This window comes from Canis lupus, chromosome 16 (assembly GCF_003254725.2).
Source record: "Canis lupus dingo isolate Sandy chromosome 16, ASM325472v2, whole genome shotgun sequence".
Classification (NCBI taxonomy): domain Eukaryota; kingdom Metazoa; phylum Chordata; class Mammalia; order Carnivora; family Canidae; genus Canis; species Canis lupus.
In genome coordinates this window covers 10,803,419-10,829,787 of record NC_064258.1, presented here as the reverse complement: position 1 = coordinate 10,829,787, position 26,369 = coordinate 10,803,419, and the positions used below count along the sequence as shown (strand labels likewise).

The window sequence follows — 26,369 nt, the reverse complement described above, 5'->3', positions numbered from 1 at the left end:
ACCTAGGAGTGCAGTCTCTGGGTAATGTGGTCACACTACATCTAATGTTTTGATGTTTTCCACAGTGGCCGAACCAGCTTACATTCCTGCCAGCAACGTGTGTGGGTTTCACTGTCCCCACAATCTCACCAACACTTCTATTCCCTTGAAGGGTTGAAGTGGTCCTTCCCTGTGGTTTGATCTGCATTTCCTGAGTGACTAGTGATATTGAGCATTTTCTCATGTGCTTACTGTCCAGTTGTCTGTCTTCTTTGCAGAAATATCTGCTCGAGTCCCTTGCCCATTTTTAAATTGGGTGGTTTGTCTTTGAGTTGTGAGCATTATTAACCCCTTCACATCAGACCTTTATCAGATGCAAGATTTGCACAACTTTTCTTCCACCTCATGGGGGTCTTCTCATCCACCTGACAGTGTGTTTCTTGTACAAGTTTTTAATTCTGATGAAGTCCAACTTATATCTTTTTGGTTTTGGCGTCCTATTCAAGAGAGATCATTGCCAAGCCCAAGGCCATAAAGATTTACACTTATGTTTTCCTCTTGGAATTTTATAGTTTTAGCTTCTCGAATGTGTATATTCATGTACTTCACTGAATTTGGGAAATTGTTTCACCATTATTTTTTCAGTCCTTTTTCTGCCCCTTTCCATCTTTCAGCAGCTGCTGGGACTCCTGCAATACTCATGGTGATAATCTTGCCGGCATCCCACATGTCCCATTTCCTCTCTGCCAGGCAGCCTGGATAGTGCAGTAGTAGCCTTACCTTCAGGCTCATGAACTTTCTTCCACTTGCTCAAATCTGTTCTTGAACTCCTCTAGCATTTTTTATTATTATTTATTCATTTCACCTATTGTACTTTTCAGCTCCAGAATTTCTGTGTGGTTTCTTTATATAATTTCTACCTTTATTGTCATTCTCTGTGTGTTGACACATCATTCTCCCAATTCCTTTTAGGGTGTTATCTATGGTTTCCTTTAGGTCATTGAATATGTTTAATTTAATGTCTTTGACTAGCAATTCTAATATGTGGGCTTCCTCACGGATAATTTCTACTAAATTATTTTTCTCCTGTGAATGAGCCATATTTTCCTCTTTCTTTGTATGCTTTGTAATTTTGTGTTGTTGTTGAGAAGTTGACACTTTGAGCAGTATAATGTGGAAGTTACATTCTCCCCCTCCATAAGGATTGGTTTTCTTGCTTGTTGAGGGCTGCAGTTGTCCATGTGTAGTGACTTTTGCAAATGATTTTCTACAAGGTCTGTATTTCTTTCTTTTATAATTTTTAAAAATGGTTTTCAAAGTGTGTATTTCTCACATGTGTGGTCCCTAAAGAAATTTCTGTTCTGATGTTTCTGCAGCCAGCCTGTGACCTGACAGAGGATTTCTTAAATATCTGGATCAAAAAACAAAACAAAACCCAAAAACATTTAAATGGAATTGTATATCTCAGGCTGAAACAAAGGCACCCTCCGCACTGAGCCTTCAGGGAGCCCAAAAAAACCAAAGTGCACAACCCACGGGCCTGGCTGTCCACCCTCACTCCAGCCAGCTGCTCTTGGGACATGCGTGCTGTCCCTGTAGCCATGACAGGGATTAGGTGTGGTATCCGGTTTGTGCATACTGCTCACTCATATGCCATCAGTAACCTCTCTTTTCCTCAAGCACTCCACTGGCTGCCCTACTGATCAGCCTCCCCAGTTCCAAAATAGATATTTTGATCCTTTTTTTCTAAGTCGTGCCTGTTTTGCTGGAGGAACTATCCCTGGAGTGTCCTACTTTACCATTTTCTGTGATGTCACCCCTAAACGTTCTCTTTTCAGACAATAAGCCACACTGATTTAGGGCAATACCGGCATCAAAGAGACTATGCCACCTGCCTATCTCCTTAGAACACTCCAAAATACTCAGGCAGGCACAGGGCTGGGAGTTTGGCTTTGGACCTGCCATAGATCTAGAGTATTGGATGCCCTTTGCTCTAAACTCTGACCCAGGGGCTAGAGCATCCTCTGGTAGCAAAAATAGCTACAAGTTATTGAACAACTTGGATTGCCAAGAATCTTATCTGTATTGTCCTGTCAGATCCTCTCAATAGCCCTGTGAGGGAGGTAAATTGTTCTCTCCTTTACTGAGAGGGAAACTGAAGCTCAGAAAATAAGGGACTTGCCCACGTCCTACTGGCAGAGTCAGTCTCCAGACTTTGGGCTGGTGACCTCACACTCCTGTCTGCCCTAGCAATCTTGTGCATCTCCCACATGGGGTCCTGGGTGACCCCTTCACTCTGCCTCCCTTCTTCTGTCAACATCCAGCATGCTCTCTGTACCCTCACTCTCACTCTGCTCCTGACCCTCTCATGGCTCTGGCTTTCTGGCCTTCAGCCCTGACACTTGGTCCCAGGCCTCTAGTGCCACCTGCCCTCAGAGGCAAATGTTGTGACCACTCCCACCCCTGCCAGGTGAAGCTGAGGTCTCTGAACATATCCAGCCTGGAAGCAGCTCCAGAGGCTATTCCCTGACCCCTGTGTGTGCTTGGCCCTGAAGAAGCCCTCAATCAGGAAGACTAAACTGCCAGCACACCTGAAGTCAGACCAACCTGGGGATGGATCCCAGCTACACCACTGACAGCTGTGGGGTCTCTGAAGTCCTGTAACTGCTAAGGGGCTCAGTTGCCCCATATAAAATGACAGCCATAGGCTCACAGGTCATTTGTGATCCACATAAAGCATCTGGCACAGCAGGCAGCCTGTGGAGGCCTCCCAGTGCTCATTATCGTGACTCCAGGATGTTCTGCTGTCTCTAGGCTCATTTCCTCCTTGCTCCTGTGCCTGACATCCTGACCACACTGCATGACATCATCCTACCCCACAGCCCCTGGCCTCCCTCATACAAGGGCACAGCCAGTCTGCCCTGCAGTAAGCAAACACTTGCAACACTGTGCTGACCTCTAGGCCCCATTGCATCAGTGCAGGTGCCCAGCTAGTGCTGAGGGCCATCGGGCCCACGGTGGGTAGGGGCTGGCATATGGGGCACTCTGGCTTCCGGCCTCATTTTCTATCCCACTAGAATACGGGGTCTGGCAAGTTCCAATTTAACTGTGAACCTCCATCCTTCAGAGTCTGGGTCTTAGAGCTTCTGTGCAAAAATAGCAGATGAGGCCTAACCTTTTTTGTTTTGTGAACTTTATTTAAAAATATATCTCAGAGTGCTTGAGTGGCTCAGTCAGTTGAGCATCTGACTCTTGGTTTCAGCTTGGGTCCTGATCTCAGGATCGTGAGACAGAGCTTCATGTCAGGCTCCATGCTTAGTGGGGAGTCTGCTTGGGATTCTTTTTATCCCTTCTCTCTACTCCTCCACCTGCTTGTGTGCTCCCCCCCAAGATAAATAGATTTTTAAAATATATATATATTTCTTTATTACACACTCATTGCAGAAAAACATAGGAAATACAGATAAGAAAAAAGGAAAATAAAAGCATTCATATCTCCACCATCAAGATAATTACTCTTATCATTTCACTGTATTTCATCCCATGTGTATATTATATGAGTGTACGTCTATATGACAAAAGTGCATTATGCTGTGTTACATAACCATTTTTCCTCTGTATTAGTCATCTATTGCCATGTAAAATATTACCTCAAAACTTAGTGGCTTGAAACAACAAGCCCTTATTATCTTACACAATTTCTGTGGGTCAGGAGTTCAGGAGTGGTTCAGTGTGGGGGTTCTGGCTCGGGGTCTCGTGAAGTTGCAGCCAAGAAGCTGGCTGGAGCTGCATCTGAAGACTTGGCTGGGGCAGGTGGGTCTGCTCCCAAGGTGGCTCACTGACCTGCCTGGGAAGGTGGAGCCCAATCATTGGCAGGAGGCCTTGATTGATTCACTTAGGAATCTTCTTCTGAATAGACCCCCTCATAAGACCTGTCTGTCCTAATGCTGGCTTCTCTCTGTGTGAAGAATCCAAGAGAGAGCAAGGCAGGAGCCACCATGTTTTTGAAGTCCTTTCCTCAAAGGTCATGCTCTGCAATATCCTCTTATAGGCTAGGCCTACTCAACACAGATGGGGACCACATGGGTGGCAAATAACAGAGGTAGGGCTCACTGGAGGGTAGCCACCACATTGTCTTTAACAGTGTGTCAGGGACGTCTTTCTATGCCAACAGAGGCAGATCAATTTTATTGTTTTTAGTGACTCATAAATGTAGCATAATTTATTGGACTCATTCCCTGTACTTAGCTATATGGCTTATGTGCTGTTTTTTGATCCGGAATATCCACCACTGAACTTGTCAGAGATTTCCTAGAGATAAATTAAGAAGAAAATGAAATCATGCCTGTTGACCTGGCTTTGTGAGCAACCAAGGGATGAGAATACCCCCCTGGAACACAGGACAAGCTCTCTCAGATGTCCTGCTCTCTCTCCCCGTTAAATGGGGAGCTCACTGAGACATCCTGGCCCATTGTCAGGTGGTTCTGTGTTTTCCTTGTTTTTAAGAACCCCTAAGCAGAAACTATGTTCCTCCATCCTCTTGAAGACCACCCTTGAGATATTAAAGACTCTAAAGTATGTCCCTCATAAGCCATTTTCTCTGAGGTCCAACCTTTCCTAGACCCTCTAATTTGGGCAGGACAGACCCTCACCTGGAGCCCAGTGTTGACCCATCTAAAGAGGAAGCAGTGAGAAAGGGCTGGGCATACAGGAGGGCTGGCGTGAAGCCTGATGGTCTGGCTCTTCAGGACTGCCTAGTGTGGGGAAGTTGGGACCCCTTCCTTCCCTGCTGTTGCCACAGAATGCAGGGAGGTGGTCCTGGGAAAGGGCTCTGGGGAAGGATGCTCGCTGGTCAATGTGCAAGCTAGAGAGGGCAGCGGAAGTCCACAAACCAGAAAGGGGGCCTGTGTGCCGCCCGCCCTGGTCCACTCCAGCATCCCATAGGAGCGGGCTGGAGGATCCGGAGCCTCTTCTTGGGTGCTGTGTGCTCACACCAGGAGAGAGGCAGCTGCTGCTTAGCCTGGCTGGGCCAGAAGCCCCCCATCCAAGCTCAGGATGAGTCCCACTGCCACACACACAGAAAAAACGGCGGCTCAGAGCCAGGGGCTGGTGGGTCAGTGACCTGTCACAAGTAGATCTGGTGAAGGTGCTTTTGCTCTATTTTAGGAAAGGGATCGATCATGTCAAGGGCTTTCTTCGGGGTGACCACACTGACCGTTGATGGGAGAGCCTGGTGTTCTGTCCCTGCACCATCTGTACCCAAGCCACTTAGGAGCTACTGCTAATTTTAGCAAGGCTTGGCAGGTGCCAGCGTGTCCTGGGAGTGACACTCCTGGCGGGGGCTGGGCCGGGGGTGGGGGACACTGCACGAGGTCCAGCCCAAAACCCAAGAACGACCTCCTGATCTTTGGAGACAGGTCTTGACGATTTGCAGGTTATAAACCCTGATGAAAACAAGCATTTTTCACCTGCTGTGTGGGGGTGGCCCTGGGCTGGGGGCAGCTGCTGGGGCACCCCCCATCTTGTTCCCCTCCTTCCCCCCACCCTGCAGCACCACATATCAACCCTGTGGCCTGATTGGCCAAGGGGACACACCCACCAGGGACAGGACATGGGCACACCCTTCGGATCCTGCTGGGGGCAGGGGGGGCGGGGATCTTGTCCCAGCCTCCCCACCCAAGTGCTGCACTGGCCCCCGAGTGTAGGCAATGCAAGTGGGACCCCTCCTCAGATGAAAATCCGCCAGGGATTCCAGGGCCGCACTCTGGCCAACAGGGTCCAGGCCCTCCCAGGCCCTCCCTGTGCATGGTGAAGGGTGGCAGGGAGTGGGGGGTTCTTCACTGCTTTCCTGCCCTGGCAGGGTGGGGACCCCAGCCTGGGGAACATCAAGGACTGGGGGCAGATGGACTGGTTCTGTCCCCTCCCCAGAACATCTGGGCAGCTAATCCCCACACGGGGGTGCAGGTGGCGTGGGCACCACCCCCTGGCCTTGTCCTGCCGCCCCGGTCAGCTCTGACCCCATGCAGGCTGCCTCTGCCCTTCGGCCCCGCCTGACCTGGTGGCAGCGAGCAGAGTATTTCAGCAACTGCCGGCTGAGCGCTTTCAGTGCAGAAGCCCTGGGCGGCCTGCCGAGGGCAGCTCTTCCGCGGGGTGGCCCTCACCTGCACAGGTGGGCCTCTGTCCCCGGCTGCAGTCCAGCCCTGCACCTCCGCAGGCAGCAGTGTCTCCACCTCCCAAAACATCTACCTCTTGGCCTTTCGGAGACATGGCGACAGACGCCACAAGGAGCCAAGCCCAGACAGCCTTGAGTCTGGTAAGGACCATCCCAGAGCCAGGGAGAGTGGCCACCCCCAGCCCTCACGCACAGGGCAGTCAGGGTGCCGGAGCAGACGTCAGGGTGCTGTGGGCCCCGGGAAGGAGGCATTCGGGTGGAGAGGCAGCTGTGCCTCACGGACCCCCTCCCCGCTGCCCCTCCTGACACCCAGACTCTCCCGGGACGTCTGTGGGGACAGTGCCTTCTAGGGCACTGGCTCCTGGGGCGTGCGTGGCCAGGCTGTCCCCTGCACTCAGGCCTCGCTGAGCCTTCTGCTGCTTGGTCACTATCTCTCCTTGGCCAACACACATGGCAACATGCTGACACCAAGCTCCTGACTTCCCTACCCTGGCCCCCAGCCCCTGTTTCAGTGAGTGGAACCTCTCTGGGTGCCCAGGCATCAGTGTGCAGACATCCTGAAGGACACAGGCCTGGACAGGGTCATCAGGAGTACGAGTTGAAGCAAAGTGGGAGGAGTTAAGCTGTTTGGGTGGGGATGACAGGGCCTGGATCTGGGGGGCTCAGCTGGCAGGATACCTGCCCCCTCTATACAGCATTCATGGCTTTGGGACCTCATCCCCAGGACTCAGAGAAGAAGGCAGGGTACCTAGGAGTGCCTCTACTTGACAGATGAGGACACTGAGAAGGCCCCAAGGTGTTTCTGCCCCAGCATGGTATTGGGAGGCCAGCCTGAACGGAGCTGTGGGCCCCTGAGGACCAGGGAATGAGGTCCCTGGGCAAACACTGGAGGCCACCGTGTCGGTGCCTTAGAGGACAATGTGTGCCCTGTCATGTGTCCAGCTGCAGCCTGGCTCCTGTGCTTCTGGGACACACAGTGGGTGACCCTGGCCCAGCTGCCCACACATTCCTGGGGAAAAGGATCCCCGGTCCACCAGCCCAGCCCTGCCAGGAGCACCGGGAGAACCGGGTGGGAGAGCCCCCAAGTCAGAGAGCACTGGGCAGTGCTCCGAGCGGGGTGGGGGGCGGGCAGTCAGCTTCCCAGGGCTTCCCAGGGAGCACCTGCGTCTCCCAGGTCACTCGGGCAAGTCCTTTAGCTTGACAGACTGCGCCATGACACTCATAGGACGATTCGTAGCTGGCTCTGGGCACTGAAACTGGGCAGGAGGCAGCCCAGTGGGATGGGGAGTGGGCTCGGAGCTGGCGCCTGGGTGCAAACCCAGATCCAAACCTTCTTGCACCATGGGCTTGGGAAGGCACAGCCAGCATGTTCAGGTTCCTCATTTGTAAGAAAGAGGGCGTCCTGGGGTAATGACTCATGAAGGGGACGTTCTGGGGCAATGACTCATGATAGGGGGGAACCAGGGGTGCCCTGAGCAAGGCCTGTCACATGGGGTCTGCTCCCGGGGACGTTCCAAGGGCTCTGGGAGGCAGGCTCCCCCCCTGAGACCCGAACCCACCCATGGCCCCTGGACACATGGCTCTGAGGGTTGAGGGGGCTGCACAGGTCAGAGCCCCCTCCTCTCAGGGTTGCGTGCAGGAGACCCTGATGTGCATGAGGAGGGGGCTTGCACCCACCACAGATGTCACTCCTCACGGTGAGAGGCAAGGTCTGCTGCAGGCCAGTGTTGGCCCGTGGCCACCTAGAGTATTGGACTGCGGCCATAGAACCCCCCAGCACCCCTCCCAACCTGTACGCCCAAGGAACAGGGGTTGCCCACAGTGTGGGGACCTGGGGGTAGGTCCCCCTCAGTCCTGTGTTGTGGACAGTGCCGGACTCTGCAGAGCCTCACTTGGGCAGGGCCTGGTGTGAGGGCAGGTGACTGGGCATCACTGTCAGGGACAGGTTCCCCCCAACACACACACCTTCCCCAAGTGGATGGCCACCCCCCAACAGGGCTAGCGACAATGCAGACCTGCTTTTACAGAAATGCTGTCAAATCCAGATTTGTCTGTAAAAGTGTCTCTATTTGAATGTTGGCAGCAAATTTAAGCTTTTGAGAATGTTGTACAGGACAAGTGAGAGCCACAGCCAGATGCAGCTGTATTTACAGAATACAATCAGGTTCTAGCAAATGTCATCTCAGCCTCCCACTCCTGCCGTGCGGTGTCCCAGCAGGGACGGGAAGGCCCCGGGGTGCATGTGGGGTCTTCTTGAGTCCCGGACGTCCCAGCACCGCGTGTGCTCATTTGCTTGCAAGACCCTTTCCATAGAATGGATTCTTGGAGAGAAACTGCTAGGCTGAAATTAAATGTTGCTAGCAACTTCAGGTTATGCTTTGACCAGGTGGTCTGACCTCATGTGATTTCTGGGGTCCCACCAAAGAGTCTCTCTGGCCTGGAAGCCGGCAGAGTAGGGGTTTCACCCACCATCAGTGGAGGGATCCACGTGGGCCTGGACACAGAGGGTGAAGCCTCTGGCCCAGAGCCGCTCCCGAGTCCAGGCCACAACAAGGGGGCTGAGGCTGGACCTTCGTGGATCTGCATCAGTCCTGCTAAGAGCTTGTCATGTCCTACGGCAGGTCCCTCTAGACAGTTCTGTCTCAGGGAGGTGCCTGGCAGCCTCTCATGACTTCAGACACAGCTCCTGGGTGCTGGCCACAAGGCACGCAGGCCGCATGCACCTGCACGCACCTGTGCTCTTCTAGAAGCGGCTGCTGGCGCCTCCTCCTAGCACCCTGATGACACTGACAGAGGGGAGTGCACTGCGCTCAGCCTGGGGTGCAGCTTGTTGGCAGAAACGTGCCAGGGTTAATGCTTCCAGTCCTTGCTGACACATTTTACATTTGAAAGTTGTGGAAGACTGTCGCTGTGGGCCTCTGAGAACAGGATGAGGATTGCTCCGCTGGGATGAGGGCCTTCCTAGGGCTGTGCTCGCACTGGCGCCCAGAGCTGTAGAACGGCTTGGCAGACGTTGGCATTTGGCTAGTGCGTCGGGGCCGGGCTGCTCTGCCTCTCTTCCTGCCATTGGTGTCCACCAACAGCTTCCCCCTTCAGCCTTGTCTCCACTTTGTCACAGGACCGCTGCTGTGGCGCCGGCCATCACACTCCTACACAGCTGTGTCACAGTTACAGGGACACTGACCTTCCCAGGAAGGGAAGGAAAGGAAGGTCCTGCTAAAATCAGACCTCCCTTTCCCTGTCATTGGCCAGGATGGGGCCAATGCATAAGCATGGGATGGGGCCACATGCCCAGTACGAAACCAGATCACTGGCAAAAGGGCACAGGATGGAGATTCCTGGGTGGCTCAGTGGTTGAGCATCTGCCTTCAGCCCAGGGTGTGATCCTGGAGACCCAGGATCGAGTCCCACATCGGGTACCCTGCTTAGAGCCTGCTTCTCCCTCTGCCTGTGTCTCTGCCTCTCTCTCTGTGTCTCTCACGAATAAATAAATAAAATCTGTGGGAGAAAAGGCGGAGCACGGGTTAGCCGTGCTTGGCTCAGCCTGGTCAGAGGCTGTACCCTGGGCTGGGGGAGCTGCCGTGTGGAACGTGCTCCGTTTGTACACACAGGCCCATTCATTCCCTCTGCATTAATTTAGATGGAGAATAGCCAGGTCTTTGTGACCATCATGCCAGGTGCCCACTGACTGCCCAACAGCCTTGTCTCACCCACTTTCCTAATTAGTGCCTCCCTCCTCCCCATATGCACCTGAGCTACAAAGGGGGAGCTGCCACCTGCACCCCCCAGCATGCCTCGGCCACTGCATTTGGGGGCTGCTCTTGGAACTCTGCTGCTCTAACTTTTCAACTGGTCCTAACTGGTCATTTGAGATGAGGGGTCATCTTGGGCCCAGGCCAGAGGGCAAAGGACACTCCCGGTGTGTGCAGGGAGGGCCTGACTTGGCTGCCACAGGCCCCCAGCCCACCCAGCTTCCCCCCACCCCGTGCAGGCAGAGCAGATCCTGGCGGACTTCCAGATGCAGGAGGCGGACTTGAAGAAGGTGATGCGGCGGATGCAGAGGGAGATGGCGCGGGGCCTGCGGCTGGAGACCCACGAGGAGGCCAGCGTGAAGATGCTGCCCACCTACGTGCGCTCCACCCCAGAAGGCTCAGGTACCGCGTCCCTGGGCCCCAGCAGGGAAGGCCAGCCTAGGTCCTTGCAGCCATGGGCTGGTTCTCACCCGAGCTCCGTGCCGGCCCCGCCCTGGCATCTTCACCGCCTTGGGGAAACTGGCTTTGTGCATCTTGCAATAGGAAATTTGTTCTCAGGCTCAGCCCAATCCTGACCCTGCGCTGTTTCACTAGGTCTTTCCTTGGAACCTGGGCTTGCAGTGGCTTCAGTCCAAGGCAGCGGCTGCCCACTGAGCTCCCCAGTTCACCTTTGACCTCTTCCACAGTTGACTCTGGGGTCCCCTGGTACCTGGGGTCAGCAGCCCCCTGTCCAGCTCCTCTGATCCCCCCACTCCGTCCTCTCCTCCTCTTCCTGATCTTGGGGTCCTGCTGGGCAGCACCCCGAGGCTAATGCACTTCTCACTGTGTCTGCAGAAGTCGGGGACTTCCTCTCCCTGGACCTGGGCGGCACCAACTTCAGGGTGATGCTGGTCAAGGTGGGGGAGGGCGAGGAGGGGCAGTGGAGTGTGAAAACCAAGCACGAGATGTATTCCATCCCTGAAGATGCCATGACTGGTACTGCTGAGATGGTGAGCAGCTGGGGCTAGGGGGCTGGGGGCTGGGGATCTGGGCTGGGCCCACGGGCCGGGGGCTGGGGGCCCGGGGACCGTGGGGCAGGATCAGCTCTGCCCAGGATCATGGCACTCACTAGTCCTGGCAGGAGGGCCCACCTTTCTCCCAGGGGCAGGGGCACCTGTAGACAGGAGAGCCAGCCAGCCTCAGAGGGCCCAGGGAGGTAGCTGAGAGGCCTAAGTGGATGGTGCCAGGCATGGCCCCTGCAGGTCACATCCTTGCCCAGTGTCCCAGAGGCATCAGATGGGTGACAGGGCAGCTGAGGGAACAAGCTGGTGCAGTCAGCACACAGCACTCTGCCTCTTTCCTATGTGTCACCCCCTCGCCTTCCAACAGCAGGGACACCTTGTGGGGTGGCTGCAGTTGTAATGTCTGCCCAGGCGGGAATGCTACCCATTGGTGGGGAGGACTGGAGAGGCTACAGAAGGATGATGAGCCCTCAGGGGAGGCGGGCAGAGGCAGAGCCATCCTGAGGGCCAGGGTTTCGAGGCAGGAGTCCCATGGCAGCCTCGTCCTCACCACACCTCTGCATGCTATAGGGGTAAATCAAGGTGGCAGGGATGGCATGGGCACCTCACAGGGCCCCAGCACCAGTGGGGACCTTGGTCCATCCGCAGAGCACTCGACAATACCCAGTTTTGTGGACGGGCCCACGCAGCAGGATGGAGGCTGGTCCTCGGCAGGGCCAGGGGTGGGGCAGCCGGGCTCCTGGAGGCAGCAAAGCACAGAAATCAGAGTCATGAGCACGGCTGAACCTCTGTCCAAAGTTTGTGGCTGGACGTCCAGTGGGAGGGACCTGTCCTGGTGTTGCCCTGTGCCAGGGGCTGCAGCATTTGGGAGAGGGGCGCTGAGGCCGATGGCCTGCTGGCGCTGTGTCTTCCAGCTCTTTGACTACATCTCCGAGTGCATCTCCGATTTCCTGGACAAGCATCAGATGAAGCACAAGAAGCTGCCCTTGGGGTTCACCTTCTCCTTTCCTGTGAGGCATGAAGACATCGACAAGGTGGGGCCAGGTGGGGGGTGGACACGCACCCCAGAGACAGGCACCCCAGACACTCCCCGTGGGGAAAGAGCCTTGGATTCAACCTGTGGCCCTGTCACTCACCTTTTGTGAGACTCTGGGGAATGAGATACGGCTGATTCGGTGTGCCTGAAGCCCCTGCTGCCCTGCGGGGCTGGCAGGACTGTCACCCTGTCGCAGGTCAGGGGGCAGGCTGCGCGAGCTGCCCACGGATGGAAGAGGGTGCTGGGGCTCAAAGGCAGGCAGCCGGACGCCAGCATAGCCACGTGATACTGGGCCACCCTTACGGGAAGCAGGAGTGTGCAGGGGCCAGGGCTCCACCTGCCAGTCACCCCCGACACATGTGCATGATACATGATGCGTACATGCAGAATCCAACTGTGCCTGCACATACATGCACACACAAGTCAGTCATACATATACATGTACACATATCAGCCCTACATGTGTATACAGTGCACACGCAGACACACGCATCAACCCTACATGCTTGTGTGTGTGTAATACATACACGTGTGCATCATCTACATGGATACACATCAGTTATACACATGTATGCACACGTATAAATCACACACATCTACACATGTACATACATACAAAACACACATCTCAGAGAGAGCCAGCTCAGTGCTCCCTGGTTCTCCAAGCCCTGGGCCCCAAGCGTATGAAGGGCAGGGGCAGGCCGGCCACCCTGGGGCATGGGAAGACCATTCAGGAGGGGGTGACAGAACTTTTGCTTATCCTTGTCCACTCGGGCGTGCTGCAGGGGACCTCACCCTGACTCTGGGCCGATGCCTCTAGGCCTTTACGTTAGGACCACTGTTAGTGGGCTAGAAGCCAGCCCCGCAGAAGTATGAAGATTCATAAAGAACCGTCTCCAACACGTCTCAAAGTTGTGGTCTGCTGAGCAGGAGGGCTTCCAGCTGCCCCAGTATTCCTCTGCAACCACAAGCCCTCCTCTTCCCTCAGGGCATCCTCCTCAATTGGACCAAGGGCTTCAAAGCATCAGGAGCAGAGGGGAACAACATCGTGGGGCTCCTCCGTGACGCCATCAAACGCAGAGGGGTGAGGTGGCCCCCGTGCCCGCCTTGGGAACCCCCCGCCCCACTGGCCAGGGAGCCAGGTCACTGGCTGGAGGGGCCCAGAGCACCCAGGCCGAGACCCAAGCCCCGTCACTGCTGCCTCCTTGCCTCCTGGCAGGACTTTGAAATGGACGTGGTAGCAATGGTGAACGACACGGTGGCCACGATGATCTCTTGCTACTATGAAGACCGCCGGTGTGAGGTTGGCATGATTGTGGGTAAGGATTCATGCCCTGCTCTATCCAGGGGCCTCTGCCTGCCTCTGTCTTCAGTCCTGAGGAGTAAGGGCTGAAAGTGCTGGGTCACTGGTGGTCAGAGCAGAGCCCCTATGCCAGGCGTGAACCCCACAGGTGATAGGGTGTGAGGTGGTCTTGGGAGATGCCGCCGGGGTGTCCTGAATGCAGCTGGTATGTCCCAGCACTCACAGGTCCCTGCATCAGATGGCACACTGGCCCATCAGGATTTATTTATCTATTTTTAAAGATTTTATTTATTTATTCATGAGACACACAGAGAGAGGCAGAGACACAGGCAGAGGGAGAAGCAGGCTCCCTGCAGGGAGCCTGATGGGGACTTGATCCCAGAACCCCAGGATCACGATCTGAGCCAAAGGCAGACTCTCAATCACTGAACCACCCAGGCACCCTCCACCAGGATTTAATTAAATTCCCTCATCTGGTAAATTGACCAAATGGGACACATTTGTCCAAGTGGAAGAGGATAAGCATGGGTGCGGTCACCCCCTCCTAGGCAGTCATCCTGTACCCCAGAGCGGCTGGCCCATCCCTGCCCAAAGGGAAGACCTGTATCAGGAAAGGAGTGTCACTGGCCCCAGTGGCCGTCAGGCCTTTCCCAGAAGCTCCTGAGGATCAGGAATGTTTCCTGAGCATCGCTCCTGTGTGGCCAGTGATCTCTGTGCACACGGGCACACAAGTATCTATCTGCAGTCTTGGGGCTGTGGCTTCCCAGAAAGTCAGTGGCAAAGTTGTTTGCTCCGCTAGGCCCATCAGAGCCATCCTGAGGGTTTGTCTGTGCTCTCACAAACCCAATTCCAACGGCACCTACACGCCCTCAGCTGCTACCTGACCTCACCTCAGCCCTCCTCTTGTTTCTCCCATCTCTTCCTTCTAGTCTTGACTTTCAGATGGAAAGCTGTCTCTGAGTCCACCGCCTAACCAGGAGCTGCAGGAGCCTGATCTCCTGCCTGTCCCCTGCAGAGCTGCCTGGGGCAGCTGAGTCTGGGCACTGTTCCCCAAGATGTCCTGTCCTAGTGCCTAAGCTCTGCAGCCCCTGCCTCAGCCACAGCTCTGCTGGAGCAGAGATGGCAGGGGGTGGCCTGTGGTCACGGCTGCGCTGCAAACACTCTGCTCAGTGCTTAAAAACATGTTTCTGATAATGACCAAGATCCAAAAACTGGGAGGAGGCACATCAAGGTCTGGATTTTTTTCAACAACAAAAAAATTGGAAGGACCTGCATCACTGGCCCCATTCCTACTGGGCAGGTCACTGCCAGCATTTAAGTGGACGTCCCCAATGGCTTTAAGGGCATGCTGCCCACACAGGCTCAGAAACCATTTCGAAATTTAAAAATTTATCAGCAAAGGACACCACGTTTTCACTTTGCGAGGGACGCTGCAAATTACCAATTCCATAGCCAACACCGCCTGCAGTAAGCTCTGTGCTGCGGCCAGGGACCCAGGCAGTGCCTTATCTCTGGGTGCCCCCCAAACCCCACCCAGGACAGGGAGGCTCAAGCACACGTATGTAAAGTGCCAAAAAGCAAGGATGTGCATAAATACGATAAAGCCATAACATCCCGTGCACATCTCTAGCTGGCAAAGCACTTGGACACATTTCACTCCGTCCTCCCAGGGCCCCAGGTAATAGGAGCAGAAGGTGTTCCCATCTCCTACTGGGGCTGAGGAAGAGCCCAGAGAGGTGGGCTCATCCGTGCCAGGTCACACAGCAAACCCAGATCTCTTGGCGCCTGGGGGAGCCGCCTGTCCACGCGGCCAGGTCAGCAGCGAGCCGGGGCCAGCAGTGGTGGGTGTGGGAGGAAGGAGGCTGGGGAGCTAGGGCCACGGGGTTTCCTGCAGGAGTGCGGGCGGAGAGATGCAGGAGGGGCTCCGCAGGAGGGGCTCCGGAGAGGGGTTTCTGCCCCGGGAGGTGGTGGAGCCTGACCTGGCCCTCCCCACAGGCACAGGCTGTAACGCCTGCTACATGGAGGAGATGCAGAACGTGGAGCTGGTGGAAGGGGACGAGGGCCGCATGTGCGTCAACACCGAGTGGGGCGCCTTCGGAGACTCGGGCGAGCTGGACGAGTTCCTGCTGGAGTACGACCGCGTGGTGGACGAGAACTCCCTGAACCCCGGCCAGCAGCTGTAAGGGCCGCCCCGCTGCACCCCCCCCCCCCCCCCCGCCCCGGCACTGCTCTGGCAAGCGGACCGTGGGCCTGTTTGCAAACAGCGGGGGCGGGGGGGGGGGGAGAGCAGACCCACAATCCTTTTGCAAACTGGCTCCTCCTCCTCGCGTCCTCGCGGCCCCGCGCCCCCTGGGAACCGGAACGGTGAGAGGCAGGAAGGTTTCGTCCCCAAAGAGAGGGTCTGTGGGCAGAGGAGCGGGATTACCCCCTCCCGGCAGGTGACACGGCCGTGGGCGGTCGCAGTGCGCTCAGCGCAGGGTCGGATGAGGAAGGTCTCAGACGGGACAGGGCCCAGAGCACTCCTCATCCTAAACCCCTGGCTGCTAAATGAGGGAACGGAAACCGCCAGGTGTGCAAGCGGGGTGTGCGAGGGCCTCACCTGGCCTCCCTGTGGCCGCGTGTGGGGGCCTCCTGGGGGCGGCCGAGGCCCTGACCCCGCCGCCCTCCGCGCAGTTATGAGAAGATCATCGGCGGCAAATACATGGGCGAGCTGGTGCGGCTCGTGCTGCTAAAGCTCGTGGACGAAAACCTGCTCTTCCGTGGGGAGGCCTCGGAGCAGCTGCGCACGCGCGGAGCCTTCGAGACACGCTTCGTGTCGCAGGTGGAGAGGTGCGCGGGGCGCGCGGGGCGCGGGGCGGGGCCGGCGGGGCGGGGCGGGGCCAGGGGCTGGGGCGGGCGCGGGGAGCGGGAGCCGGAGCGAGGCGGGGTGGGGGCGGGGATGGAGGGGGGGGGCGGGGGGGGCGGCCCGCAGCGCAGCCGCCGCCCGGCCGTCCACGCGTGTCCCTTCCGTGGCACCCCGCCGCCGCGGACATCGTCTCATTTCGTCCACGCGACGGCCCCGAGGCGCGCCCGTGTCGCCCACGTTAGAGCGGAGACCCCGGGCGTAGAGGCGCGAAGGCCCGCTCACTGCTGGTGCCTGGCGGAATCGGACGCGCTCCCCTCCGGAGCCCGAGCCCCAAGCGCTTTGCCTGGGTGAGGTGGGCACGGGGAGGGGAAGAGCCGCCGCCGCGGGGTCGGGCTGGCCGGGGGCCGGCGACCCTCCAGCGACGCCCTGCCCCCGGCCGCCCCGCCCCGCAGCGACTCGGGCGACCGAAAGCAGATCTACAACATCCTGAGCACGCTGGGGCTGAGGCCCTCGGCCACCGACTGCGACATCGTGCGCCGCGCCTGCGAGAGCGTGTCCACGCGCGCCGCGCACATGTGCGCCGCGGGGCTGGCGGGCGTCATCAACCGCATGCGCGAGAGCCGCAGCGAGGACGTGATGCGCATCACCGTGGGCGTGGACGGCTCCGTGTACAAGCTGCATCCCAGGTGAGGCCGCGCCGCCGCGCTGTCGGTCGTGTCTCCCGGGGCCCTGCAGGCGGACCGGAGTGGAAACTAGCCCCCCCTTCCGTGGGCCCCACCACCCCCACCCCCCCTCCCCACCATCCCCACCCCACACCACCACCACCACCACCACCCCCCACCCCCGGGCCTCCAGACAGGGAGGGGGGAGGGCCCACCTGCTGTAGCAGCTCTGGAGGGGGGCCCGAGGTGAGGCGGTCTGCGATCGCAGCCCCGTTCCCCCTGCCCAGCTTCAAGGAGAGGTTCCATGCCAGCGTGCGCAGGCTGACGCCCAGCTGCGAGATCACCTTCATCGAGTCGGAGGAGGGCAGTGGCAGGGGCGCAGCCCTGATCTCCGCAGTGGCCTGCAAGAAGGCCTGCATGCTGGGCCAGTGAGCCCGGAGGCCACCAGGCCAGGAGGAGGCAGTGACTGGCTGGACTTGGGCTCCAGGGGATTCGCCCCCCACAGGTGCCCACAGCCTGGTCCAGTGAAGAGGTCGCTCTCTGTAAGGACCCTGAACGCCTCCCATTCCCACTGCCACCCCACAAGATAGGGACGGGCCCACAGGGGATTTGGAGGGCCCTGGGCAGGCCTCTTCCCTCAGAGGCACTTGATGGGACAGACCAGGGCCCTAACTGGGTTGGGGGCTGAGGTGAGCTGGCACAGACACCCCCAGAGTCCCTCACCCGTCTTGCTGGAACCGAGGACCCAGAAGGGACTTGCTCACTCGGGACTTGGCTGCGTTTCTGCACTGCCTGCCCTTTGGAGCCTTTGGCCTGACTCTGCCTCGCCTGGGCCCTGCGCTGGACCCTGCTGTGGCCTGGGAACCCCTGGGGAGGCAGCCCTGCTGACCTGGCCAGACGTGGACCGGGGCTCCTCAGGGGGCCAGGGGCTGCCTGGCACCCAGGCCTGGCTGTTTTCTTGCCTGGTGGGGGGGTGGAGAATGGGAGAGGACCCGCTCCCCAGTGGAGACGGCTGGTACCCCGAGGCCTGCATTTGGAGGCCTCCTTGCTCCCCTGCCACTGACTCTGAGTGGTTTGTGGTTCTGGGATGGAAGCTCCCAGGTGGTGCAAGACACAGAGCCCCCAGAACCCCTGCCCAGAGGAGCCCATGAGGAGGAGAACCCCACCCCCAACCCCAGGCAGTCCTGGGAGCACCCTCCATGGGGGAGTCCTCAGCTCCCACAGGGCTGGCCTAGAAAGACATCACACAGCACTCAGCACCCAGGGGACCGCCCAGGCCTCCCTCTTCTCCCCAGACCTCCATGTGCCACACCCCCCCCTCTCATGCCCAGCCTGGGACTGTGTGGTTTTTTAATTAAAAGTCTCAAAAGTTGAGAATGTGGCCTTGACCAGTGTCCTTTGATCTGTGTGCATACGGGCCGGGGGACCGAGTGGAGATGTGGTCACATGCACGTGGACACCCGTGGAACTTGCCCAGCCCTCCCTGCCGGCTGTGGTGGGAGTGTGAAGTGCCGTAGGCGGTAGGAGTAGAGGTGGGGTGTCCTGGGTCAGGGGCAGTCAGCCGCCGCTGGCCTTGCCCAGGCCCTGCTGGCCATGTGTGGGATGTGCAGGCAGATCTCGGAGAGCCTCCGCCCCTGGGGAGCGGTGGAGGGCAGGGTGAGAGGAACCACCCAGCCCATCTGGAATGACTGTAATTCCCTTCAGCACTTCACCCAGAGCCGTGGCTTCCAGCAGTCACGTCCCTCTTGAGATGTGCCCTTGTTCTCTCACGTGTCTCATGTCTCAGGTGGGATTGCGTGGGATCTTCAGTTTTCTAGAATCTCAGTTGTGCCTGAGAACATTATGCCGGCATGTGGCCACTCCTCGTGGCTCCTGTGGGTGCTCACCCAGTGGATCCCGTCTGGATGTCAGCTACTTCCTAGTTGTTCTTCACCTTACAGTCCAGAGGATCCTGTTGATTTTTTCAGTCCTCTTTGTGGGCAGGTTATATATTTTATGAATTTCATTTCAGGAGAGTAAGGAGATGGTATAAAACCCTGTTACATAGAAGGGGCATTGGGTCCTGCCCTGGCAGTTGGCCCCTCTGTGTTCCTCCCCCCAGGGGCCGGCAGAGGGAGGCTGGGCAGCCAGTGGCCCATCACGTTTATTCTCCAAGGCCCCCAGCCCTTCTCTGCTCCACAGAGCAGAGGGTACGTGACCCCTGACTCTACAGCTGAGCCTCACAGGAAGGGCTCATGGCCACTCATGGGGACCCAAGGGGATGCTTGGGATCCAGGTAGTGCACTGGACTCCAGAAGCAGCACCCAAAGGTACTGTTGTGGCCACGGCCAGTGCCCATGGGTCTGGGGTGTAGGGGAGGAACCAGATGCCACCATCTTCACCCAAATCTCTGGGAATCCCTGGTGGTCTCTGGACAGAGACCATCCCCAGACCACCCACTGCCCTTGCCAAGCCCAGGAGAGGCCCACCAGCCCTCCCAAGCTGTCCTCCCGGGATGGGACATGTTCTGGGCTGGACCTGTGGGCAGCAGGGGAGACTTCTCATTCGGGGTGGGGGGGGTACCTCAGTGGGCACCCAGAATGGCAAGAGCTGTGAGCCTGTGAGCTCTGCCCTTGTTGCTGCTGGATGGGTGGATGCCCGGATGTTACACATCAGGGGTCTAAAGGTCACCAGGAATGTGGCTGGAATCTGCCTGGGGCCCTGTCTTCCCCCAGCCCCTGCAAGGCTGCCAAGTTTGGGCCTGTCCTCTCCTCCTGTCCTTATTTGGCTCCCCAGGTGATAAGGCTGAAACACAAAAGGGGCTGAGGGCCCCATGCAGCCACCCAGCCAGCCGCCAGGAGAGAGGATGGTGAGTTCGAGTGGGGAAGCCAGAGTGGGGAAGCCAGAGGCCACACACTCCCAGGCGCAGTCCTCGGGGCTGGGGCGAGTGAGTGACTTCTGGGCTGGCCTTGGGCCTGGAGAGGGGGTCTCCAGAGATGGGAGGAGGGCCCTGGCCTAGGCTCTCCTGGGAATGCTCCAGGAGCGTGCCCGGGAACTGGGGTCTTTGGGGGGCCGGGGAGAGGACATCTCCCCACCTGCAGTGTTGCAGGCCAGCAGGAAGGCGGGGACCCGGGGCAAGGCTGCAGCCACCAAGCAGGCCCAGCGAGGCTCCTCCAACGTGTTTTCCATGTTCGAGCAAGCGCAGATCCAGGAGTTCAAGGAAGTGAGTGCCCCACTGCCAGGGGCCCAGGGCGCTCCCTGCCCACCCCACCCCCTGCAGCACCCCGTCTTTCTGTAGTCAGTGGTCCTGGCCCCTTGTTCCTTCCACCAGCCAGGACCCCTGCCCGCCTCTGGCCTTCCCTGGGCAGGGTGGGGCGGGGAGGGGGCTGTTCCCACATGGTGACTGTGTCCCCACCTCGCAGGCCTTCAGCTGCATCGACCAGAACCGTGATGGCATCATTTGCAAGTCAGACCTGCGGGAGACCTACTCCCAGCTGGGTGAGCCCGCTGAGAGGGCCCAGGCCCCCTCTGCCAGGCAGTGCTTCTGCCCCTTCCCTGCTCACACCTCCCTCCCCCTGGGTCTCCTCGTCCCCCACACCCCCCAGACTCCGCTGGTCACCGCACCTCCTCCCAGGCCAGAGCTGCTGGACTCTCCACTCGCTGTGACTGGGAAGGAGGGGAGGCTGCTGGGACCCTGTGTCCACCTCATGCCCCCCACCCCCACCCCCCGCCAGGGAAGGTGAGCATCCCAGAAGAGGAGCTAGATGCCATGCTGCAGGAGGGGAAGGGTCCCATCAACTTCACTGTCTTCCTCACGCTCTTCGGGGAGAAGCTCAATGGTGAGCCTGGGCCAGGTTGGATCTCCCAGCCTGGAACCTGCCCCAACCCCTCCTAAACCCCAGCCAGACCTCAAGGGGTTGCTACCTCAAGGGGTTGCAACCCCACCCAGAGCATGTGGAGGTCTCCCCTGCACCCCAGGCCCATGGGCGCTGGTCGCCTCAAGTCCTGACTCACTCCCAAATCCCAGTCTCCTGGGCGGCCTGTCCACAGGGATGGCTGCTCCTGGCCTCTCTGAGCCCCGAGGGACACTTGGTGTCTGGGAACACCCTCCCACTTCTTCTGGGACGGGAAGGGCTCCCCTGCACCCTGGGGTCCTCCTGGGTGGGGCCGGGGAGGCTGGGGGCCCGGGTGCTCACCTGGCTTCCTCGGCTCCCAGGGACGGACCCGGAGGAAGCCATCCTGAGTGCCTTCCGCATGTTTGACCCCAGCGGCAAGGGTGTGGTGAACAAGGATGAGTAAGTGTGAGCTGCGGCCCAGGAGGCCCGGTGAGAGTGGCTGCCTGTGTTTGGGGCCTCTCTACTCTTTGGGGGCAGGCACTGGGCCATGGGAGCCTTCATCTCGGCCGTCGGGCCACCCCTGCTCTCCCCAGGTTCAAGCAGCTTCTCCTGACCCAGGCTGACAAGTTCTCTCCGGCGGAGGTGAGGACTCCCAGCTCCTTCAGGGGGGTCGTGCCCCGCAGGGCACTGGGGCAGCCTCGCTGACCCGGCACCCCTGTGGGCTGCATGCAGGAGCCCCAGAGCAGCCAGGACGTGCAGCCAGAAGGGAGGAGGCTGTGGGGGCTGGGCAAGCAGAGAGCAGACCCAGCTGTGCCCCCTACCCTTCCTCCTCCACCCCAGTTCCCTTACCGCCCAGAGTCAGCAGAAACACATGGAGTCTGGGTTTAGAGTTTGGAGCTGGGGGCAGAGGGCAGGGTGAGAGGCCACAGCTGTGGCCACCCCAGGCTCCCAGGCCGGGCTCCCTCTTACTGGTGCCCCCCGCCCCAGGTGGAGCAGATGTTTGCCCTGACGCCCATGGACCTGGCAGGGGACATAGACTACAAGTCTCTGTGCTACATCATCACCCACGGGGATGAGAAAGAGGAGTGACGTTGGCACAGCTGGGACTTGGGCCCGCCCTCGGGGACACAATAAATGCCGTTTCCGAACCTGACCTGCGGTGTGGCCTGTCTGTGACCGCTGGGGTCGGGGACCCAGGCCCCCAGCCCCCTCACTCAGTCCACCCCATACTGTTCCACGACCATGAGCCACCGTATGCCCAGTTTACAGATGAGACACGAGGGCCACACCTCTAGGGGAGGGACTGGTGGGCCTTTGCAGGGCGTCCACCAGGCCGAAACCAACCATGTGCTGGGCTTGTGCTCAGCATCCTGGGGCCACTCAGCAAATGTTCTGCCCAGGGCCCCACTGGTGGGCAGTCCCTAGGCCCTCCAGTGGGCCTTCTGGCACAGGTGTGCATGTGTGTGTGTGTGCGTGCGCCTGCGGGTGAGCCTGCATGTGGCTATGTGTGCATGCGTGTGAGCCTGCGTGCCAGTGCATACTTGTGCATGCGTGTGATCCCACATGTGCTTGCATACGTGTGCGAGCCTGCATGTGTGTGTGCATGCGTGCCAAGTGTGTGCTGGGCCGTGTGTGGAAGACACTGAGGAACCCATTTAAAAACACAAACTTACTTCACTTTGGAAATGCAAGCAAGTTGCCAAGACCCACCTTGGGGGGGACCAGAGCACAGACTCCAGAGAAAGGAACTGGCCTCAGGTTTCTGGAGGGGTAAATGGCTGGGGTGGGGGTGGGGTTTTCTGGAAACGGTTGTGGTGTCCCATCCCCCCCTTCAGAAACCAGCAGCTGGAGGGGGGACATCCCTTCATCTTGGGAGCTGGAGGGCAGCAGGGGAGGAGGGAGAGGCTTGCCCCCTCCCCCTCCCCGCCCCAGGAGCCTGGCTGCAGCCCCCCAGCTGGGAGGCGGCAAGGGATGGGAGCTGAATACATCCCTGAAGGCAAAGCCAGAGGAAAGGCATTTTCGCCTGGAGAGGTGTTCAGGTTTTATTTTTATTTGGGACTTGGCAATTTTAATTACGATGTTGAGACGTGAGATGTAAAGTTACGGCACTTTCTCTTATTACACGTGATCACGAGAACTGGGGAACAGCCTGAGCCTTCACATGGCCCTGCTGAGTGAGGAACCTGTAGGGTGGGGGGAGGACCCCGCCAGCAGGCCGTGGGACTCTCAGTCTCACACAGGAGTTCTGCTGGTTCCACAGACTGATTTCAAAAACTAAGGGGTAATTTCATAATTGAAGCAGTCTAAAAAAAAAAAATAAAAAAAAAAAATAATTGAAGCAGTCTGCAGAGAAAAGTGAAAAATGCAGCAGATCAGAGATGACAGGTGTCATCAAAAAGGCAAAAAGGCGCAGAGCCTCTGGGGCTGGGCCTGGGGGCTGTCAGCGCTGGGGAGAGGGGCCAGGGTGCCGTCCTTACACCTGCGAGCACAACCGACCCCTTCTCTCCAGAGGAAGCCAGCTGCGCACCTGCTGGAATCCTTCCTGGCCGGCCCCTTGCCCCCAACACACAGGGTGGGACTAGAGGGCCACTTAACGCACGATTTTCCCACATACAGGACGGTGCTACACTGCCTCTTTTTTACCTTTTTTTTTTTTTAATTAAGATTTTATCTATTCATGAGACACAGAGAGAAAGGCAGAGACACAGGCAGAGGGAGGAGCAGGGTCATGCGGGGGGCCGGACGCAGGACTCGATCCTGGGACCCAGGGTCACACCTGAGCCAAAGGCAGACGCTCAACCGCTGAGCCACCCCAGGTGCCCCCCCAACCCTTTGCTTAGAGCATTCTCTTTAGAAACCTGGCAGTTCTTTCCCTTCCTCTTTGTGTGTCCATCTTTTCGAAAGCTACAGAAGCCTCGTGCGTGGCGGGTGGGCGGTTTCCGATGCTATCCTGAGATCCCATCAGCCCCCCAACCCGGAGCCCACCCCACCCCCGCTCCCCTGCCACCCGAGCTGGCTCGGTGGCCCTGGCGCATATGTGCTTCCTTGAACATGAACACCGCTGTTTAAGTTAAGGATGGTGCATGAGGGATGTGCGGTCCCCGGCAGCTTCGGGGGCCCGAACTAGTCCGAGGTGTCTGAGCTGACGCCGTTCCCTCAGCCCCGTCACCCAGCCTGCAGCTGGGACCCTCCCCACCGCAGGCTGACAGCGGGAATGTCGCAATTTGCATGGGAGGGTCTGAGAGACACTCCGAGTTTGTAGGGGAACCTAACGAGTTTGAGGCCTAGTTAATCACGGGTCTAGGGAATCCCTGGGTGGCTCAGCGGTTTGGTGCCTGCCTTCGGCCCAGGGTGTGATCCTGGAGACCCGGATCGAGTCCCACATCAGGCTCCCTGCATGGAGCCTGCTTCTCCCTCTGCCTCTCTCTCTCTCTCTCTCTCTCTCCCTCGTGTATTTCATGAACAAATAAATAAAATCTTAAAAAAAAAAAATCACGGGGCTAGGGCAGCCCGGGGGGCTCAGTGGTTTAGTGCCACTTTCGGCCCAGGCATGATCCTGGAGTCCTGGTATCGAGTCCCACGTCGGGCTCCCTGCATGGAGCCTGCTTCTCCCTCTGCCTGGGTCTCTGCCTCTCTATGTGTGTCTCTCATAAATAAATAAATAAAATATTAAAAAAAAAAACGGGTCTAAAAACGTGGGCATCTTCATTGCACCGAGCCTTCTAGACTCTCCTGGCCCACAGGTGGGGGTGTGGACGTGCACAGGCCTGGCCCCCGCCTCTGTCCCTCTGCACATGACTGGTCCTGAAGAAACCCTGCTCTGGGACTCGGTTTCCTCCTCTGTGCAGGAGGCTGGATTGGCACCAAGCACACCCCAGGCACAAGCTTTGTGAGTCTTAGGCCCCAGAGGAAAGTCTACTCTTCTCAGGCTCACCTGCTGCTGGGTGTGACCTGGTCAGGACCTGCAACACGTGGCACTTTTGTCTTCAAGACAAAGACTTGGGGACACCCGGGTGGCTCGGCGGTTGAGCATCTGCCTTAGGCCCAGGGCGTGATCCTGGAGACCCAGGATCGAGTCCCGCGTCCGGCTCCCTGCATGGACCCTGCTTCTCCCTCTGCCTGTGTCTCTGCCTCTCTCTCTCTCTCTCTCTCTCTCTCTCTCTGTCTCTCATGAATAAATAGATAAATCTTAAAAAAAAAAAAAAAGACAAAGATATGTGCCTTCTTCCACCGGCCTCCCTGGGACACGGCTGGCTGTGTGACCGTTCAAAGGCAACACGAGGAGAAATTGGCTTGTGTGTGACTAAAGCCCTGTTATTTGGAGTCTCTTGTGCTTGCAGCAGAGCCCACCTCTAACCGGTAGGGTCTGACCATCATCCCCACCTCACAGATAAACTGAGGCACTGCTTATCGGAAGCTGCAGAGCCAGGAGGCAGCCAAGCCGGGTCTGAACCTGCTCTGTGCAGACAGAGCCCAGAGTGGATCATGTGTAAGGCTGTCAGTCTGGGTCCTCAAGCCAGGAAGTCCTCACGTACCCAGGGGCTGAGAATGAAGAATCTGAATGACACCCGCCGCACGCTGGCAGTGCTGTCGTCTGAGGTCAGCTGGAGTGAGTCCCCAGGACACTAGCTCTGTTCAGACCACAGGCGTTTCCCCAGGACAGGTGCCACTCCAACACTTGATTCACCCTTTTATCCAGATGTGCAGATGGAGGGACGTGTGGATGGACTGGGGGATGGGCTGGTGCCCCAGACAGTCTCGGGGTGCTGTCTGCTGAGATGCCCCAACAATTTCCTGGCATAAAGGGAGGAGGGCCAAGGGCAGAGAAAAGGAGCTGGTGTCGAGGGCCTCGAGGTGGCAGGTCCCCTGGAAGCCACGTGAGGGAAGGTGTCAGCACGTCAAGTGTCTGCAGAGCTGCTGCTGTCAGAGGTGCCTGTTTCCCTGTCAGGGAACCCGGGCCGGCTGGGCACCTGTTGGGCTCCAGCAGCCTGGTGGCGCTGCCCTTGCTTCTGGGAAGCCAGAGGTCACCACACTGAGACGAGGCCCAGGGGGAAACCTCGTGTGACAGACGCACAGCCCTCAACCTCCCCCCGGGGCTGGCCGCTTGGGACAGGGCCTGCTGGGCCCGCAGCCTGGGCAGGAGACGGCCAGCTGCCGGCCACCGTGAGAAACGAGAGACCGTTGTTGCTTTAAGTCAGGAAGACACGGGGCAGAAAACGGGTGGTGCGTCAGCTTGTGCCGGGTCCTGCTGCAGACGGACTAGCATGACTGAACGCCACGAGGTATCAACCAAGAGTCCAGGTGCTTCCATTCATTTAGACCTTGGGCTTCAGGAACCGAGGCCAGCTCCAAGCAGCCCACCACTCGCAGACACCCAGCCCCGCGTGGGTGCTGGTTACAGACAGTAAGTGGCCAGCGTCCCTGATGGAGGGCACAGACCAGAGGCGGCTGAGCCCGAAGGTGCCAGAGCAGCCCCGAAGCCTGCGGGGTCATGGCTCTGGCCTCCCTGGCTTCCGGCCCCAACACAGGTGCCACCTCCGGCGGGTTCCTGCCCAGGCGGCCCGGCTTCCGACGTGCGCACCTCCAGCACACGGCTGGCACGCAGCAGGGGCGGGGATGTCCGGGGCACGAAGGCGCTAATGTCACGAGCCTCCGGACTTCTGGAAGCGGAGGCCCGCAGGTCCACAGACCAGCTGTGCCAGGTGGCTGTCCTGCTGTCGCCCTGGGCCCTGCCCCCGGGGTGGCAGCGCCAAGGAGGAGGAGAAGGAGACACCCACATCTGCTCCTCCTCCACCCTTCAGGGC

General features: G+C 58.4%; 2 protein-coding genes and 1 long non-coding RNA gene across 18 annotated transcripts in view; 2 read left to right on the top strand and 1 right to left on the bottom strand.

Annotated features, from left to right (window-relative positions):
- Window positions 1-18,131, top strand: part of GCK (glucokinase) — a 43,017-nt gene extending 24,886 nt beyond the window's left edge. For 5 of the 12 annotated variants that reach the window (XM_025433536.3, XM_025433526.3, XM_035699569.2 and 2 more), the window contains 9 exons: window positions 10,143-10,305; window positions 10,738-10,892; window positions 11,819-11,938; window positions 12,929-13,024; window positions 13,160-13,259; window positions 15,239-15,422; window positions 15,917-16,064; window positions 16,541-16,774; window positions 17,038-18,131. In XM_025433536.3, coding sequence (XP_025289321.1) covers window positions 10,143-10,305; window positions 10,738-10,892; window positions 11,819-11,938; window positions 12,929-13,024; window positions 13,160-13,259; window positions 15,239-15,422; window positions 15,917-16,064; window positions 16,541-16,774; window positions 17,038-17,340 — 1,503 coding nt within the window. In that variant the 3' untranslated portion in view covers window positions 17,341-18,131. Of the gene's footprint in view, window positions 1-6,073; window positions 6,293-10,142; window positions 10,306-10,737; window positions 10,893-11,818; window positions 11,939-12,928; window positions 13,025-13,159; window positions 13,260-15,238; window positions 15,423-15,496; window positions 15,813-15,916; window positions 16,073-16,206; window positions 16,441-16,540; window positions 16,775-17,037 lie in introns of those variants that run through there. The other 7 variants (XM_025433515.3, XM_025433542.3, XM_035699573.2 and 4 more) reach the window with 7 other exon arrangements.
- Window positions 8,198-15,993, bottom strand: LOC112650721 (uncharacterized). 2 transcript variants are annotated; one of them, XR_004805526.2, is made up of 3 exons: window positions 15,843-15,993; window positions 12,041-15,644; window positions 8,198-11,912 (listed from the first exon to the last, which is right to left on the bottom strand). It is a non-coding gene; the product is annotated as an uncharacterized LOC112650721 (long non-coding RNA). The 2 variants fall into 2 exon arrangements; XR_003130395.3 differs by lacking the exon at window positions 12,041-15,644.
- Window positions 18,132-19,423: 1,292 nt separating the features above from the next.
- MYL7 (myosin light chain 7) lies at window positions 19,424-21,718 on the top strand. 4 transcript variants are annotated; one of them, XM_025433579.3, is made up of 7 exons: window positions 19,424-19,598; window positions 19,839-19,952; window positions 20,152-20,227; window positions 20,464-20,568; window positions 20,946-21,024; window positions 21,159-21,207; window positions 21,553-21,718. In XM_025433579.3, the coding sequence occupies exons 1-7, from the start codon at window positions 19,563-19,565 to the stop codon at window positions 21,652-21,654; spliced, it is 561 nt and encodes a 186-aa protein (XP_025289364.1). In that variant the 5' UTR covers window positions 19,424-19,562; the 3' UTR covers window positions 21,655-21,718. The 4 variants fall into 4 exon arrangements, with proteins under 4 accessions (XP_025289364.1, XP_048951067.1, XP_048951064.1 ...); XM_049095107.1 differs by having other exon boundaries at window positions 19,548-19,676; XM_049095110.1 differs by lacking the exon at window positions 19,839-19,952 and having other exon boundaries at window positions 19,494-19,598.
- Window positions 21,719-26,369: the final 4,651 nt, after the last annotated feature.

What these genes read in the sequence shown, in the direction of transcription:
- MYL7 (XM_049095107.1), top strand. Translation starts at nt 19,563, where the DNA reads ATGCAGCCACCCAGCCAGCCGCCAGGAGAGAGGATGGTGAGTTCGAGT. An exon ending in AGTCCTCGGGGCTGGGGCGA is followed by an intron (nt 19,677 to 19,838) that starts GTGAGTGACTTC and finishes GCAGTGTTGCAG; the next exon opens with GCCAGCAGGAAGGCGGGGAC. An exon ending in CTTCGGGGAGAAGCTCAATG is followed by an intron (nt 20,569 to 20,945) that starts GTGAGCCTGGGC and finishes CTCGGCTCCCAG; the next exon opens with GGACGGACCCGGAGGAAGCC.